At 42.2% G+C, this 12648-nt stretch overlaps 1 protein-coding gene across 7 annotated transcripts in view; it reads right to left on the bottom strand.

Moving 5' to 3' along the window:
* Nucleotides 1-12648, bottom strand: part of LOC147226387 (rap1 GTPase-activating protein 2-like) — a 33357-nt gene that overhangs the window by 3070 nt on the left and 17639 nt on the right. For 4 of the 7 annotated variants that reach the window (XM_086160520.1, XM_086160526.1, XM_086160524.1 and 1 more), the window contains 21 exons: nucleotides 11630-11665; nucleotides 11339-11386; nucleotides 10104-10136; nucleotides 9728-9919; nucleotides 9543-9646; nucleotides 8739-8817; nucleotides 8595-8648; nucleotides 8407-8490; nucleotides 7239-7339; nucleotides 6961-7090; nucleotides 5534-5677; nucleotides 5310-5381; nucleotides 5022-5108; nucleotides 4296-4442; nucleotides 3855-3959; nucleotides 2442-2533; nucleotides 2228-2332; nucleotides 1152-1239; nucleotides 432-501; nucleotides 211-281; nucleotides 96-125 (listed from right to left, as the gene is read on the bottom strand). In XM_086160520.1, coding sequence (XP_086016646.1) covers nucleotides 114-125; nucleotides 211-281; nucleotides 432-501; nucleotides 1152-1239; nucleotides 2228-2332; nucleotides 2442-2533; nucleotides 3855-3959; nucleotides 4296-4442; nucleotides 5022-5108; nucleotides 5310-5381; nucleotides 5534-5677; nucleotides 6961-7090; nucleotides 7239-7339; nucleotides 8407-8490; nucleotides 8595-8648; nucleotides 8739-8817; nucleotides 9543-9646; nucleotides 9728-9919; nucleotides 10104-10136; nucleotides 11339-11386; nucleotides 11630-11665 — 1854 coding nt within the window. In that variant the 3' untranslated portion in view covers nucleotides 96-113. The remainder of the gene's footprint in view (nucleotides 1-95; nucleotides 126-210; nucleotides 282-431; nucleotides 502-1151; nucleotides 1240-2227; nucleotides 2333-2441; nucleotides 2534-3854; nucleotides 3960-4295; nucleotides 4443-5021; nucleotides 5109-5309; nucleotides 5382-5533; nucleotides 5678-6960; nucleotides 7091-7238; nucleotides 7340-8406; nucleotides 8491-8594; nucleotides 8649-8738; nucleotides 8818-9542; nucleotides 9647-9727; nucleotides 9920-10103; nucleotides 10137-11338; nucleotides 11387-11629; nucleotides 11666-12648) is intronic. The other 3 variants (XM_086160521.1, XM_086160522.1, XM_086160523.1) reach the window with 3 other exon arrangements.

Raw genomic sequence — 12648 nt, 5'->3', positions numbered from 1 at the left:
GTGACTGATACCTAGAACCAACACCAACAGTGGTTTTGTGCAGCATGCAGCACCATTCTTATGGATCTCACACACACCGTTCATTATCAACCTACCTTGTGTGTCCTCTCCTCCTAGTGTCCCTGCTGGGGACACAGCGAGGGAGGTCTTGTCAGTCAAAGTGAGCAACGTGTGCGAGGGGAACAAAGCGAGCGCGAAACACAGACTCACCGCAGCTGAGTGGCTCAATTTGTCAAAACGAAATTTGAGGTTGGATCTGGGCGAGTTTTTATTCTTCAGTTCTGGAGGTGGACAAAATGAAAATGTGTAAATATGATATTGATGCAGAAAGAAGCAATGAGTAAGCTGGGAGGAACTCTGTTAACAAAAAAAACATTCACAATTTCTCTCTTTACACGGCTAAATATGTGTAACAGGATGGTACACTAAACCTGTTGGGCTACGACAGGCGACGAATGGACTTGGACTCTGACCCTCGGCCATAACGGTGTTGTGGAGCATCTGCAGACAGAGCCAACCTTGTTAAAACATTTGCTGATGAAAGTTTATAACACGTGCTTTTAACTGATCATTACATTACATTATATTTCAGTCATTTGGCAGACGCTTTTATCCAAAGCGACTTACAAAAAGTCACGTTTCCATATCATTTTCTATTCTGTTGACACAAATCTAGGCATTAAATAGTACATTAAATAAAACTTGCAGCCTCTACAGCCATGCAAAGTATATTATATTCATAAAGAATGAAGTGGATGTTTTCAAGTTAATCAATAAATCAATAAATCAATTCATAATCTTTATCGCTTAGCCTTCACATGGGGTTGTGCTGTCATCACATAGAAACAACCATAGATTCTTTCCTTCACATGCCATATACATACAACCATTCATCCTCTCAATTTATGGTCTCCAAAGAACCAACTACATGTTTTTGAACTGTGTGAGGACAGCAGAGAACCAGGAAATTAATTTGTCCAATATTTTGCAGGTTATGGAAAAGAGTTGTAATTTTTTGGGTAGCTCTTTTAAATGTAAGTGAAGAAATAAATGAAGAAATCCATCAAATAAAAAATGCTTAAATTCCAACGCAGAGAAATGTGTTATTCCGATTTTACGTAAGAAGAAACAGGGTGGGTGCGTTTAAGTACCAGGTGAGTGTCGTCGGCAGGGAGGCTGAAGCTGCAGGTGCTGGACGTGGATCTGGATATTTTACTGCTGTCCTTTTTCAAATGAATCCTGTGAATGAATTGCATCGCTCTTGTTACAACTTGACAATACGGAGAAGCACACGTATGGAGCAGTACGACACGTAAAAAAAACAACAGAGGGAGGAAAGAAACAATATGAAGATTCAAGAAACATTCATTCATCGACATAGTGCTTATCTTGCAGTGTTAGGGTGTGGGTGAGGCCTCATGTAGAAATTTCACTGCCTCATTCACATGCCATTTAGCCAGAACACCATTCAGTCTCTCATAAACACGATTACGGATACACAACCATGACCCCTCTTATGTGGCTCCCTGTGGCATTTGAAAATATCTTCAAAATATAATTTTAAATTTGAAGATTATGGCAATCTTGTCACATCAGAATAAAACATGTTGAAATATTTTTGTCACTCATAATAAGCGACTGCATGCACTGGTAAAAGGATGACAGCACACAGAGAGAGAACGGCATTTTTGGTTTGCTGCCGATAAGTTTGGCTTTTTTTTTTTCATAAATACAAGAAGGACTCAAGTAGACATTGAATATTTTGCTTAAAAGTAATCTTCAACCCAACGTCTTCTTTTTCTGAATTCAAAATGTTTTGTTGCATGCAGAAATTTTATTTAGTTATCTCTGCAGTTGTCATTGATTTAAAAAAATGCTATGAATTTTGTTTATACATAGGATAAAGGAAAAAAAAAGTTATATGCTGTGTTAATTCATTTTAAATTTCAAAAGGGTTGTGGCTCCTGTTGTTTTCTTTACTGTGGGGAAACTAGTCCAATGGCTTTTTGACACCAATTTGACAACAATTCACTCTCAGATTCACTTGTCATATAGGAAGATGCAAAAATTCACTCCCTCATTCATATGTCATAAAGAGCAACACAACAATTCACTCATCCATTCACGCACATACAGAGCCAGATGTAAGAAGGAGGCCCCAACCCCTGCACAGACTGCTTCTTAACAATCAAAAAAAAGGACAAAAATACACAAAAAACAAAAGCACCTGTCTCGTTGTCCTGCCTCGGGTGAGCTGGGATTGGACGGTGCGTCTGCCTTCACCTCCAGACTCTGATGGCAGCTGTCAAAACTCCGCTGCTCACTGAGGAGGCTGATGTGTACATGTATACTTATATCACATATCAGTGCTGTAAATACTTTCAGCTGAGCCATACTAACCCCCTCCCTCCAATCGCAGCATCCGACAAGTAATCAGTTACCTCCTCTGGTTGTGTTTTTCTGTTTGGCTGTCAACACTCAGCAGACGAGGGAAAATACCGGATCGTCTCTTCACAGGAGATTTCACGTTAAACTGCCACCAAACACAAGAAAAGACACCGAGTGTGATAAAAATAAAAGAGAGAAAGACAAAAAAAGGTGTTTAAAATAAGGAGAATTCAGCATTGTTTGAAAAACTGCAGACCTTTTTTTCACCCACAATCAATGTTTTTTGGTTTAATATTTTGATCTGGTTTAACCCTCTTATTATGTTAAGGGTCAATTTGACCAATTTCACCCATTGACCCAATGGGTCAAATTGACCCTTAACATAATAAGAGGGTTAATCTTTTGTTCTAGTTTCTGTCCTGGTATTCCGCCGGAGCAGAATTATAGTTTATCAACAATGAACCTTAATTCACTGTCTACCGGTTTCAGCTTTAAACAGGGGTGCTCAATACGTGGACCGCAATCTACCAGTCGATCGCAATAGTATTACCTGTAGATCGCATGACATTAAAAAAAATACCAAAGAAGGTTAATGTGGAGCGGCAATTCCGGACCGTTTGTGGAAAATACGACATGGACATCCCGCCAAAAAGCGAGCTGAGAAAAAAAAAGGTGAAGGAACTAAAATCCCAGGCCTCCGGATAGCAGTCACTTTTCACACAACAAACTTCAAAAGCATTGTCATCGTTGATAAGGCCGGCTGTCAGCAGCTACCATCCGGACTATGATTCAATTCAGTGCAAGTTATCAGAGCGAACGTGGTTCATGACAAACAATGTACATCATTATTTTGTGTTGTGCAATATTGGCTCATGTGTTTATGCAAGGTACATCAACATACATTGTACGTACAAAGAGTGTTTTGCCTATTTGTTGTGGGTAGATCAATTTTGACTTGGTCATTTTATAAGTAGCTGGCATGCTAAAAAAGGGTGAGCACCCCTGCTTTAAATTGTTTATGGCTCGGCTACTTAAATACTGATTTTCTTCTCATTGACCAACATCTGGATGTAATTCATGGGGGCGGCTGGTGCTCAGGAGGAAACTGCGCCTGCAGCACGTGGTAATTTCACCTCATTATTTTCAATGTCAACATAGTTTCTTTACTTGGCTGCAGATTTTTTTTTTTCAACAGCTCAAACTTAATTATCTGATCTTTCGGTGCTAATTGAATATTCTGTTCTTTGAATATGAAAACATTAAATTACTTTGACAGACAAAATCTCATGAAGGGAGTTGGTGTGAGAGAGGAGGTTACAGAGAATAGCGTTAAATGGAGAAGGTTGATTCGCTGTGGCGACCCCTGATGGGAAAAGCCGAAAGGAGAAGAATAAGAAGAAGACAAAAGGAAACAACAAATTAAGAGGTAGAATATGGACCGTCATTATAACTTGACCTCTTCCCACCTCAGCGCTGATGTGCGCCAGACCCCCTCCGCTCAGACTGGTGGGGAGCCCCGTACCCCCTCTCGACATGGTTTCCATAGAGACGCTCCTTCCTCTCATGGCCCTCTGAAAGACAGGAAACAGGAGCATGCAGTATGGAGTCCTTCACGGTAAGTCGCGAGTCTGCCGGGTTGCACCAGAACACCAGAACTCGACGTTGATTTCATGTTTTTAGGAGACTTTCCTTTAGAACAAAAATTTCCCTAAAATAAAAATTAAAACAGGCGATAAGAGGGATGAATTAAATACAACTAGAATAAGATTTTGTATCCTTGATCAGAATCGCGCTGTCGAGTCTGGACGATCAGCATTCATCTGCCTCTTTAAATACATTTTGGGACGAATTTTCGACGTTTGAGCACAATCCAATCCGACAGAAATGTCATGGAGAACAATCCTCACCTTGATGGACTCCAGCAGGCCTCCATGCGCATGTCCGTTCTCTGCCCGTCCCTCCTCCTCCAGACTGGGCGTTAATCCCAGCATGCTCTGGGAGCGCCTCTGCAGCTCGTCATGGAGGGTGTCAAGCAGCGCGGCACGCGTTCGCTCCTGCGGAGATCAAAATAGCGCTGCTGGGAAAATTCAGCCTGAAGCCTCATGTGTGAGGCAGTTAAAATACACCATACAGCTCAGGTGAATTCCTCAGGTCCAGAGCCAGAGAAATAATAGAGGATCCAGAATAGAGCCCTGTGGTGTGCACAAAAGCGAAGCGTCTATCAGAAAACATCCAACTGGTTACAAAAAAACAGACTTCTGGTGGGGCTTTTGATTTTTCAATCAGCTCGATTTTAATTATCTTTGCATTCTCTCCAGCTTTTATTCTTTTTCAAAAATGCTCCAATATATGCATTTGACCTTCTTCATGTAATTTATTTTGTGAGTGGTGTTTTTTTTTTTAATCAACTTCAGGTTTTAATAATATAAAGAGACAGTTCATGGCTAATTTGTAACTTTTGTCAAATATGATAATTGACGAAACAAAAGGGGATTTTAGACTTGACAAGCAGACTTTATGCTGAACACTTCTTTTCTTTTCAGCTTTTCCCTTCAGGGGTTTCCGCAGGAAACAACCTTCTCCATCTAAGTCTCTGTGCTGAACACATATATTTATTTTCCTCTGCGTTGTACCTCCAGTCTAGCGAAGCGGTCACTCTTGTAGCAGGCTAATTCTGCGTTGATCAACTTTGTGAGGAGAAATTCTCTGAACTCCGGACCCTGAAAACATAAATAAGAGCAGAATGAAATGAGATTTTTTGAGCATTTAAATGAGGATGACGGCTGTCATGCAGCCATGTGAGTGGCCGCATACAAGCTGTGATCACTGCAGTATATCAGTTGGCTTAAGTGCATGTGTGAAAATAAGGTTCCCTGTTTCTTGGTGTGAAGGTTCAGTCATCCTGTTACAATCTTTCTCACCTTCTTAAAGATGGTTGGATTTGGAAGAGGGGGGCCGAACGAGGGTACATCTTCACGTGCTGTGACAGACACCTGCAAGTCACGTGCGTTCAAGTAATAGAAAAAGAGCAAAAAATTCAAGGGTAATATGACCTGAAGCCGAGAAGCTCCCGGTGTCCCATTAGTAAAAAGGTCTGCGCTTAAATAGTGCATGAAAGATTTATCGTTTAAAAAGGTGATCGCACCTTGTACGAGTCGGAGTCCTCCACCTGCACCAGGATGAAGGCATGGAGGAAGTTGGAGGCGATCATGTCCGGGACAAATGGTGTGGCCTCCTCCTGAAACACTATTGCTACGATGTCGTTCCCTACATGGCGTTTTCTCTGCAGCTGGAATAGAGCAGTTCAACAAAGACGACAATTGGCTCACTGAAAACTGCCACAAACATATAAAACCACGAATGACAGCAAAACAAGATGTCTGAAGTTTTTCAAGAAGTTAATTTCATTCCATCCCTATGAAAATGGAATAACAATAAAACTCCATCAGTCTTTGAATCCCTTGCATTAGTGGCATAGATTGGTCTGATAAAGGCCTAATATATTGAGAATTATTATGAGAAAGGAAACAATTTTGATTGTACAAACACAAATGAAACATGAAATAAATGCTTCATTCGACTTTTCTATCAATCAATGAAATTTTTGTGAGTTATTTTCCGCCAATGATACCTCCTGTAACAAAACACCAACTTTTTCTGTACTTCTAACATAAGCTGTGAGAAATTATTTTTGAATGCTTTTTAAAGTCAGGTTGGTCAGTTGCTCCTGTGGCATAGATAACCTCAAATATGTTTTTAGTCATTTCAGTTTTGAAAATTACTTTTCACGGCTTGCGACTGATAATGCAAATGTCCACAGTAATCTGTAGGAACTGCTCAGCATCGTAAACATCGCACGTATATATATTTGAAAAAATATCACCCCCCAAAAAGTGCTCACAAGCTATTCATTGACCCACGTAGGTGAAAGAACTAAATCTAGTTCCCCAAAAGTTGAAGAGAAGACGAGTTATAACCCGAGGAGATGCAGGAACAAACAGCCACAACCCCCCCAAAACTCAATTGAGTGGGAGAAATACCAGTTGCTCAATACAGAAAGGGTACACTGTGTTAAAGGAATAACGGGCTAACAACTGCCTCTGCAGTGTAGTGAGCCTCCAAAAATTGATTTATCACTGCTGATTTTTTTAAAATGACCATCTCATTTCCTTTTCTGATTGAATGCCTCCATCTAATGGATGCCCTGGGCAAAAGCACCACTGTTCCCCGCCCTCCCCCGCATATGCCACTGCGGTGAATCATATATGTGATGTTTCACCAAACTACACCAACAGTCCTGTATGACTTCGCCTACTTCCATCCCGCATTTGCAGACACACAGTTCGGGGTTCTTTGAAACCGTCACGGGATGCAGTAATGATAGTTACTTTGACGAGACAGTAAAGGGTGGAGCCCGATATATGTGGCTACCTGAGAAATAACTGCATTGCTGTTGAGCCCTGAACTTTACAAAAACAACACTACACCATTCCGCGCCAAGTACAGCGCCAAAGAAACTGAAGGTGCCATCGTTCTTTATGAGTGGGAGGATTGTGGTAGAAAGGTCTGTACCTGCTGAGTGTCGCCCTCTGTAAAGGGCAGTTTAGTCGAAACATGGAACATTATTTCCTGCTGTCTGTGGACGGTGTAGACTGACTGAGATCCCGTCTGACCGTGGGACACATCCAGACCCCCCCGGAACCTGCAGGGAGAGACAGGACATCGATATCTGTCAGAATGCACTCGGTTTAAATGTAATTTTAAGCACAAACAGAAAGAGAGAAAGCGAGATAGAGAGAGGAATCAAACAGCAGACTTGGAAAAATTACAAAGGTTCCCGAAAGGCTTACCCCTTGAAGTCCTGCAGCTCCACGGTGTCACCCAGAAGTTCCAGGAATTCTGTAAAAGCCGGCGTCTCCTCGTTGTTGCGGAACAGCTCCTCCTCCGACACCTGGCCAAGACAACGGAGTAGAGTTTGCACTGCAGGATTCCAGTACATCGTTGTGTCTGCATTGACGAAATGTCTTGTACGTTTGTGACTTAGGCTGTTTCACATGTTGTGTTTCTGTTGGGTTATTAATTAAAGAATAGGAGACTATTAAAATAAATATCGCAGGACGACATCATGTTTCTCAGGAGAAAACTGGTCAGCTGTTTCCAGGTTTTTACAGAACAACAGGAACCCGGATGTTTCATCAAGCCGACACGGTTTGACAAACGCAGGAAATGATTTGAAGAAATATTGGAGAAAGCACACCGATAAAGGAATGATGTTTTAAGTCCATAGTCATGTTCGATGTTTTGGAGAAAAAGTCAGAGAAGCTAGACTGAGATGGTTGGGTCCTGGACAGAGGAGGGATAATGAATATATTGGTAGACGGATGATGGAATTAGAGCTGCCGGGCAGGAGGTCTCGAGGAAGACCAAAGAGAAGATTTATGGACGTAGTGAGAGAGGATATGAGGGTAGTTGGTGTGAGAGAGGAGGATACAGAGAATAGGGTTGGATAGAGAAGGTTGATTCGCTGTGGTGACTCCTGAAGAGAGAAGTCAGATGGACAAAAAGAAGTTTTAAGTCCGTAGTCACATGACTGATGGTTTTCCAGCAGTTTCATCCTGCTCATTCTTCTTGCAAGCTCTCTGACACCAGCAATGATGGCGGAGAACCAAGTCCTAGTTCTGCAGCAGGGTCCCTTTAACACCTGACCGGGATATTTTCAATTTTTCATGTATGGATTTTTCAGAGGTTGGAAGCAGAAGCCCAGACAGCAGGTAAAGAGTTTGCACTGTTGTTTAGGCCCACTTCTGTTTTGCACTGGCTGTTAACTATGAGCAGCATTTAAAGTAAAGAAACTTCTGATAGAACAACTGATCAGAGTAAAGAGATTTATGACACTGTGCTGAGGACCTGTATAAAAGACAATATACGAGAAAACATGCATCATAATGCTAGTGGAATACCCTGGATGCAAACTGAAAAGTAACAAAAAGGAAGTTGTTGATATTGGTGCATTACTACCTGCCCAAATCTCTGGAAAATCACTCCGAACTTAAAGGTGCTGTTCATCTCGTGCTCGTCGTAGTTGATGATCAGCTGAGACGCCTGGAAAGACAAACACACCCACGCAGATTTAAAGATTAACTTAGGCTAAACTCGCTCTTTGAAATGAAAACAACAATCGAGTTTGTGTTGATGTGTTTGCTCACTTTTGGGTAGAGGACGGGACTGAAACGGAGATCTGCTGCTTCGTCGCACAGCAGCTGAAGAGTGGGGTGGAAAAAATGAAAAATAAAAAAAAGAAAGTTTGTGTGTGTGTGTGTGTGTGTGTGTGTACATGCACGGGGGTGTACCTTAGCAAGTTGAGGTACACTAGGGATGTCAGGCAGCTCGGCCAGTGGCAGTCGGTGGTAGATGCTCTTAAATCGAGACCTGAAGGTGTAAGAGAGCAGACAGTGGACGTCATAATAAAATAAAAGGAGCGATTGATGAAACAAAACTTTATTATCTGCTCCTGCTCCATCTGAAATATCAGAAGAATTCAGATGAAGAAAAAAAGCCTGCATATTATTATTCAGTTTAGATTAATGTGTCTTCACGTTAGCATCCGTCTAAACATAAGGTAGCCCTAATCGTCTAAATTCTAGATATAGATTTATCTACTATTGAATCTGATTTCTGGATGCTTATTATGGGGTTTGAAATTTGAGGTCATTTATTGAACATTTTCAGGAAAGTTATTAATAAGGGTAGTGCAATATATCACACAATTCATGTTTGTTTTTTTTAATGCTTTTTTATTGTGTATGTGAAAAATAAAAGCATAAAAAATATAATTGATTCCAAGGTTATCATAAAGAAATTGAGTAAAATATGATTTTCCTCAAATACAGCAAAAACGCATCTTATTTTTCACTGTCTGAATGCAAAGAATCTGTCAACATCTTCTGGGCCCTAAAATTGGAGAATCCAAATCTGATTGCGACGATAATTTTTTTCCGCAAAATGTTGGCAAAGGTTATTATTTTTGACCAATGGATCTCCCTTGGGCCCTCACACCTCGACTGACCATTAAAAATCCAGACATAGAGACTGGGTCTACTTGTTTTACTGTTTGCGTCATGTTGTAGACCACCGGGAGCAGCAATGAGTCATACCTGATGATGACGTGGAGATGCTCCTGCTCGTTCTCCTCCTCGTGCCTCACCGACAGGAGCAGGTTCCCCAAACTGCTGGCTGAGCAGGAGAAGTTCAGGTGCTCCTGAGAGACGTAGACAGTGGGTTAAAGGTCACGGCTGTGACTGATCAGCGTCCCATTCACCATACGATGACTCGCTCACACCTTGCCGAGGAAGTGCTTCCTGTATACCCGCGCGGCCTCGTTGATCTCCTCCAGGTGGTAGCCGTAATCTCCCCCTTCCTCCCTTCTGCTCTCCGTGGATGATGGGACAGGGGGGACCTCGGGCCCCTCAATCCAGTAACCTCCGAACTCAGGTAGGATAACCTGTGGGTACGGCCCACCCCTCTCCAAAACCTGTGCAACCGCACGCACACACACAAACGCACACACGCAAACACACACCCGTTTGTTCCTGGAATCAGGATCTTTCTTTCAATCAGTAAACTATCTGATTGTATTTCCACTGTGACCTTTGACCCAGTGAGTGATGTAAATTAAAGTTAACCTAACGTGTTCAGCTGAAGGAACGCTGTCTCACCTCCTCGATACGCGGGTAAGGGATGTAGTCGTCCTGTGGGAAGGAGACATGTATCACACAGGAGCATGACACACACACACACACACACACAAACACCCACTGCAACAATGCAATGCAGACAAATGAAGGGGAATGAAATGTGTGAGTGAAAATGGTCACTGTGATCACTATAAAGGTCAATACGCCAATAAATGACCATAATATATGAATGAATGGCCCAATAATTAAAAATAAATAAATAAATAAATAATTATTTTAAAAGTGTCTTTGCTAGAAATTGGATGTAGTTGATGTGGTTTCAACTGTATATCCAGCTTACAAAAGGTGTATTAAGCATTAATCTATGTATTATAGAATTCCAGGCTCTCACAATTTAATTGTGGACTCAAAAACAACACCTTCACTGTCTAATAAGCAAATAAAATGAACCAGCCACCACCTTCACATTTCATCAAGAGCTGAAACTCTGATCAAACACATCTCTCAAAATAACCTCTCTACCCAGCATTCATCTGTGACCCACTTTCCAGTCAGGAACCACCTGTTGAGCGCTGCCAATGTCCGTTACTGGCGTGATGTAACGATCTGTCCATTATCTATAATTGCTATCCCGCTCACGGGGTTACAGCCGGGCCGGACTCGATCCCACCTGGCAGTGGGCAAGAGGTAAGGTGCTCCCCGGACCGGTCACCTGTCAATCACATGGCTGCCACGTAGAGATAAACAACCTTTCCCTCTTGCATTCACACCTACGGGCAATTTATGGTTCGTCAGTAAACCTCCTACATGTTATTGGTCTGTGGGAGGACTCGGAAATGACAGTTAACATGTTATACCATGTTAACAATATCATCTCCATATAAAGTCAGTCATTTCTGAAGGTTGAATTCACTGTTACTGATGTTGACGTGATGGATTTTGAAAAAAAGGGAAAGAAAAGAATGCTAGTAAATCCTGCAACGTCCCTGTAAAAGCCCTATCAAGTGATTTTAGTATTCTAGCATGTTCATAAAAGGTAAACATAACAGCTGTTCTTGGGGGTACACAAAGATGAGGGGCGAGAAACTGAGCACGCAATGATTCCGAATTTTCCAGATCTTATAGAAAATTCAAACTTTTTGAAATGTGGAAAAACACAGGTTTCATTCAACCGGATGCATGTCAATGCGGCGAATGCGACAGGATGAGGAAATAAGAACAAACGGATGTTGTGACAGACAGGTGGGCAGACGTGCCTTCTGTCTCTGAGGGATCGTCTTCATCTCAGCAGCTTCAGGCACCTGCTGCATTGGAGACCACACCATTAAACCTTACACTCCACTTTTTTTAAACTATATTTTTCGAACAAAAAGTCAGGCCGGGGGAGCTAATGACGCTTGAAATCCGCGAAATTTCCTGAGATTATTGTACTGTAAGCGGCTTCTCTGGAAGCAGCGGGTTCCATCAAATATCATCCAGTGCATTTCCTGCTTGACTGAGAAACAGACACTTTAATTGATCCGCCGAGAATAAGCCACGGTTCTTACCTCCATCTTGTCCATCATGTCAAAGAAATGAGCTGACTGAACACACACACACACACACACACACACACACACACACACACACACACACACACATACACACGAAAAGGGAGAGCGAGAGGACAAGAGAAGGGAGAGAATTAGCCTTGTATTATAAAAATTGGGCAATTTGTCTCTTGCTGATGTTTACAATTTCAATCATAAAAGATAAGTAAATACAATAATAAGCACTTGTTTTTGGAATGACTAACACTGACTTGATGTAAATCATATTGTGAGAAGCATCGACTGTGAAAACCTGTGAACTGGAGGGTGCTTGGATGTAAAAATAATTTGTACGTTGACCGTTCTCGATGTCGTTCTGACCATCATTCTGATCTTTTGGAGATGTTACTGCTGGGTCACAATGCCCTTCTGAAGAATCGACGTGGAGTGATGTCATCTTCACACTCTCGGAAAAAGCTTATTTGGATGCATCCCTTGTCGACGAGGCTTCAGTTCTATTTGGGTATTCGATTCCCAGGAGGACGTTAGGACCTCGAAAAAAATGCAAAACATCTGACTCATGGGCCCAGCTCTCCTTCACATGTAGGGGTTCTTCTGTCGTTGATAAATACTGGACAGTCCAGGATTCTTTCATATGGATGTTTACGAGTCCAGGAGACGGTGAGCCGCGCCACAATCGCGCCCCTGCTTTTGATTGAAGCGTTCGGACTCGAATAACCCTGATGACTCATTGAGTAAAAGCAAGGCTAGTGAACGTTGCGCGCTGTGCCCAGACCTGTACATCAGGGAAAACAAGCAATTGCTGCACAAATGAATGAGCCAGCTGAGAACAGAGAAGTCCTTGGGGCAGCACTCAGAGCTCCATCTGTACGTTAAGGACGAGGGATGGCCTTGTGAGGACGGCACTGTCTTCATCTCGGGCGGCCAAACCGAGAGCTTTGAGAAAGGGTAATGTTTCTTGATGCATTGGGACGGCGTAGTATCCAGGGAGCTCGTACCTCAATTCCTAGAACCAT

The sequence above is a fragment of the Fistularia commersonii genome, chromosome 15 (assembly GCF_037954325.1).
Source record: "Fistularia commersonii isolate RoL2024-O1a breed Wild chromosome 15, RoL_Fcom_v1.0, whole genome shotgun sequence".
In the NCBI taxonomy this organism is placed as follows: Eukaryota; Metazoa; Chordata; class Actinopteri; order Syngnathiformes; family Fistulariidae; genus Fistularia; species Fistularia commersonii.
Note: the sequence above shows the minus strand (reverse complement) of the source record. Positions and strands in the feature narration are given on the sequence as shown.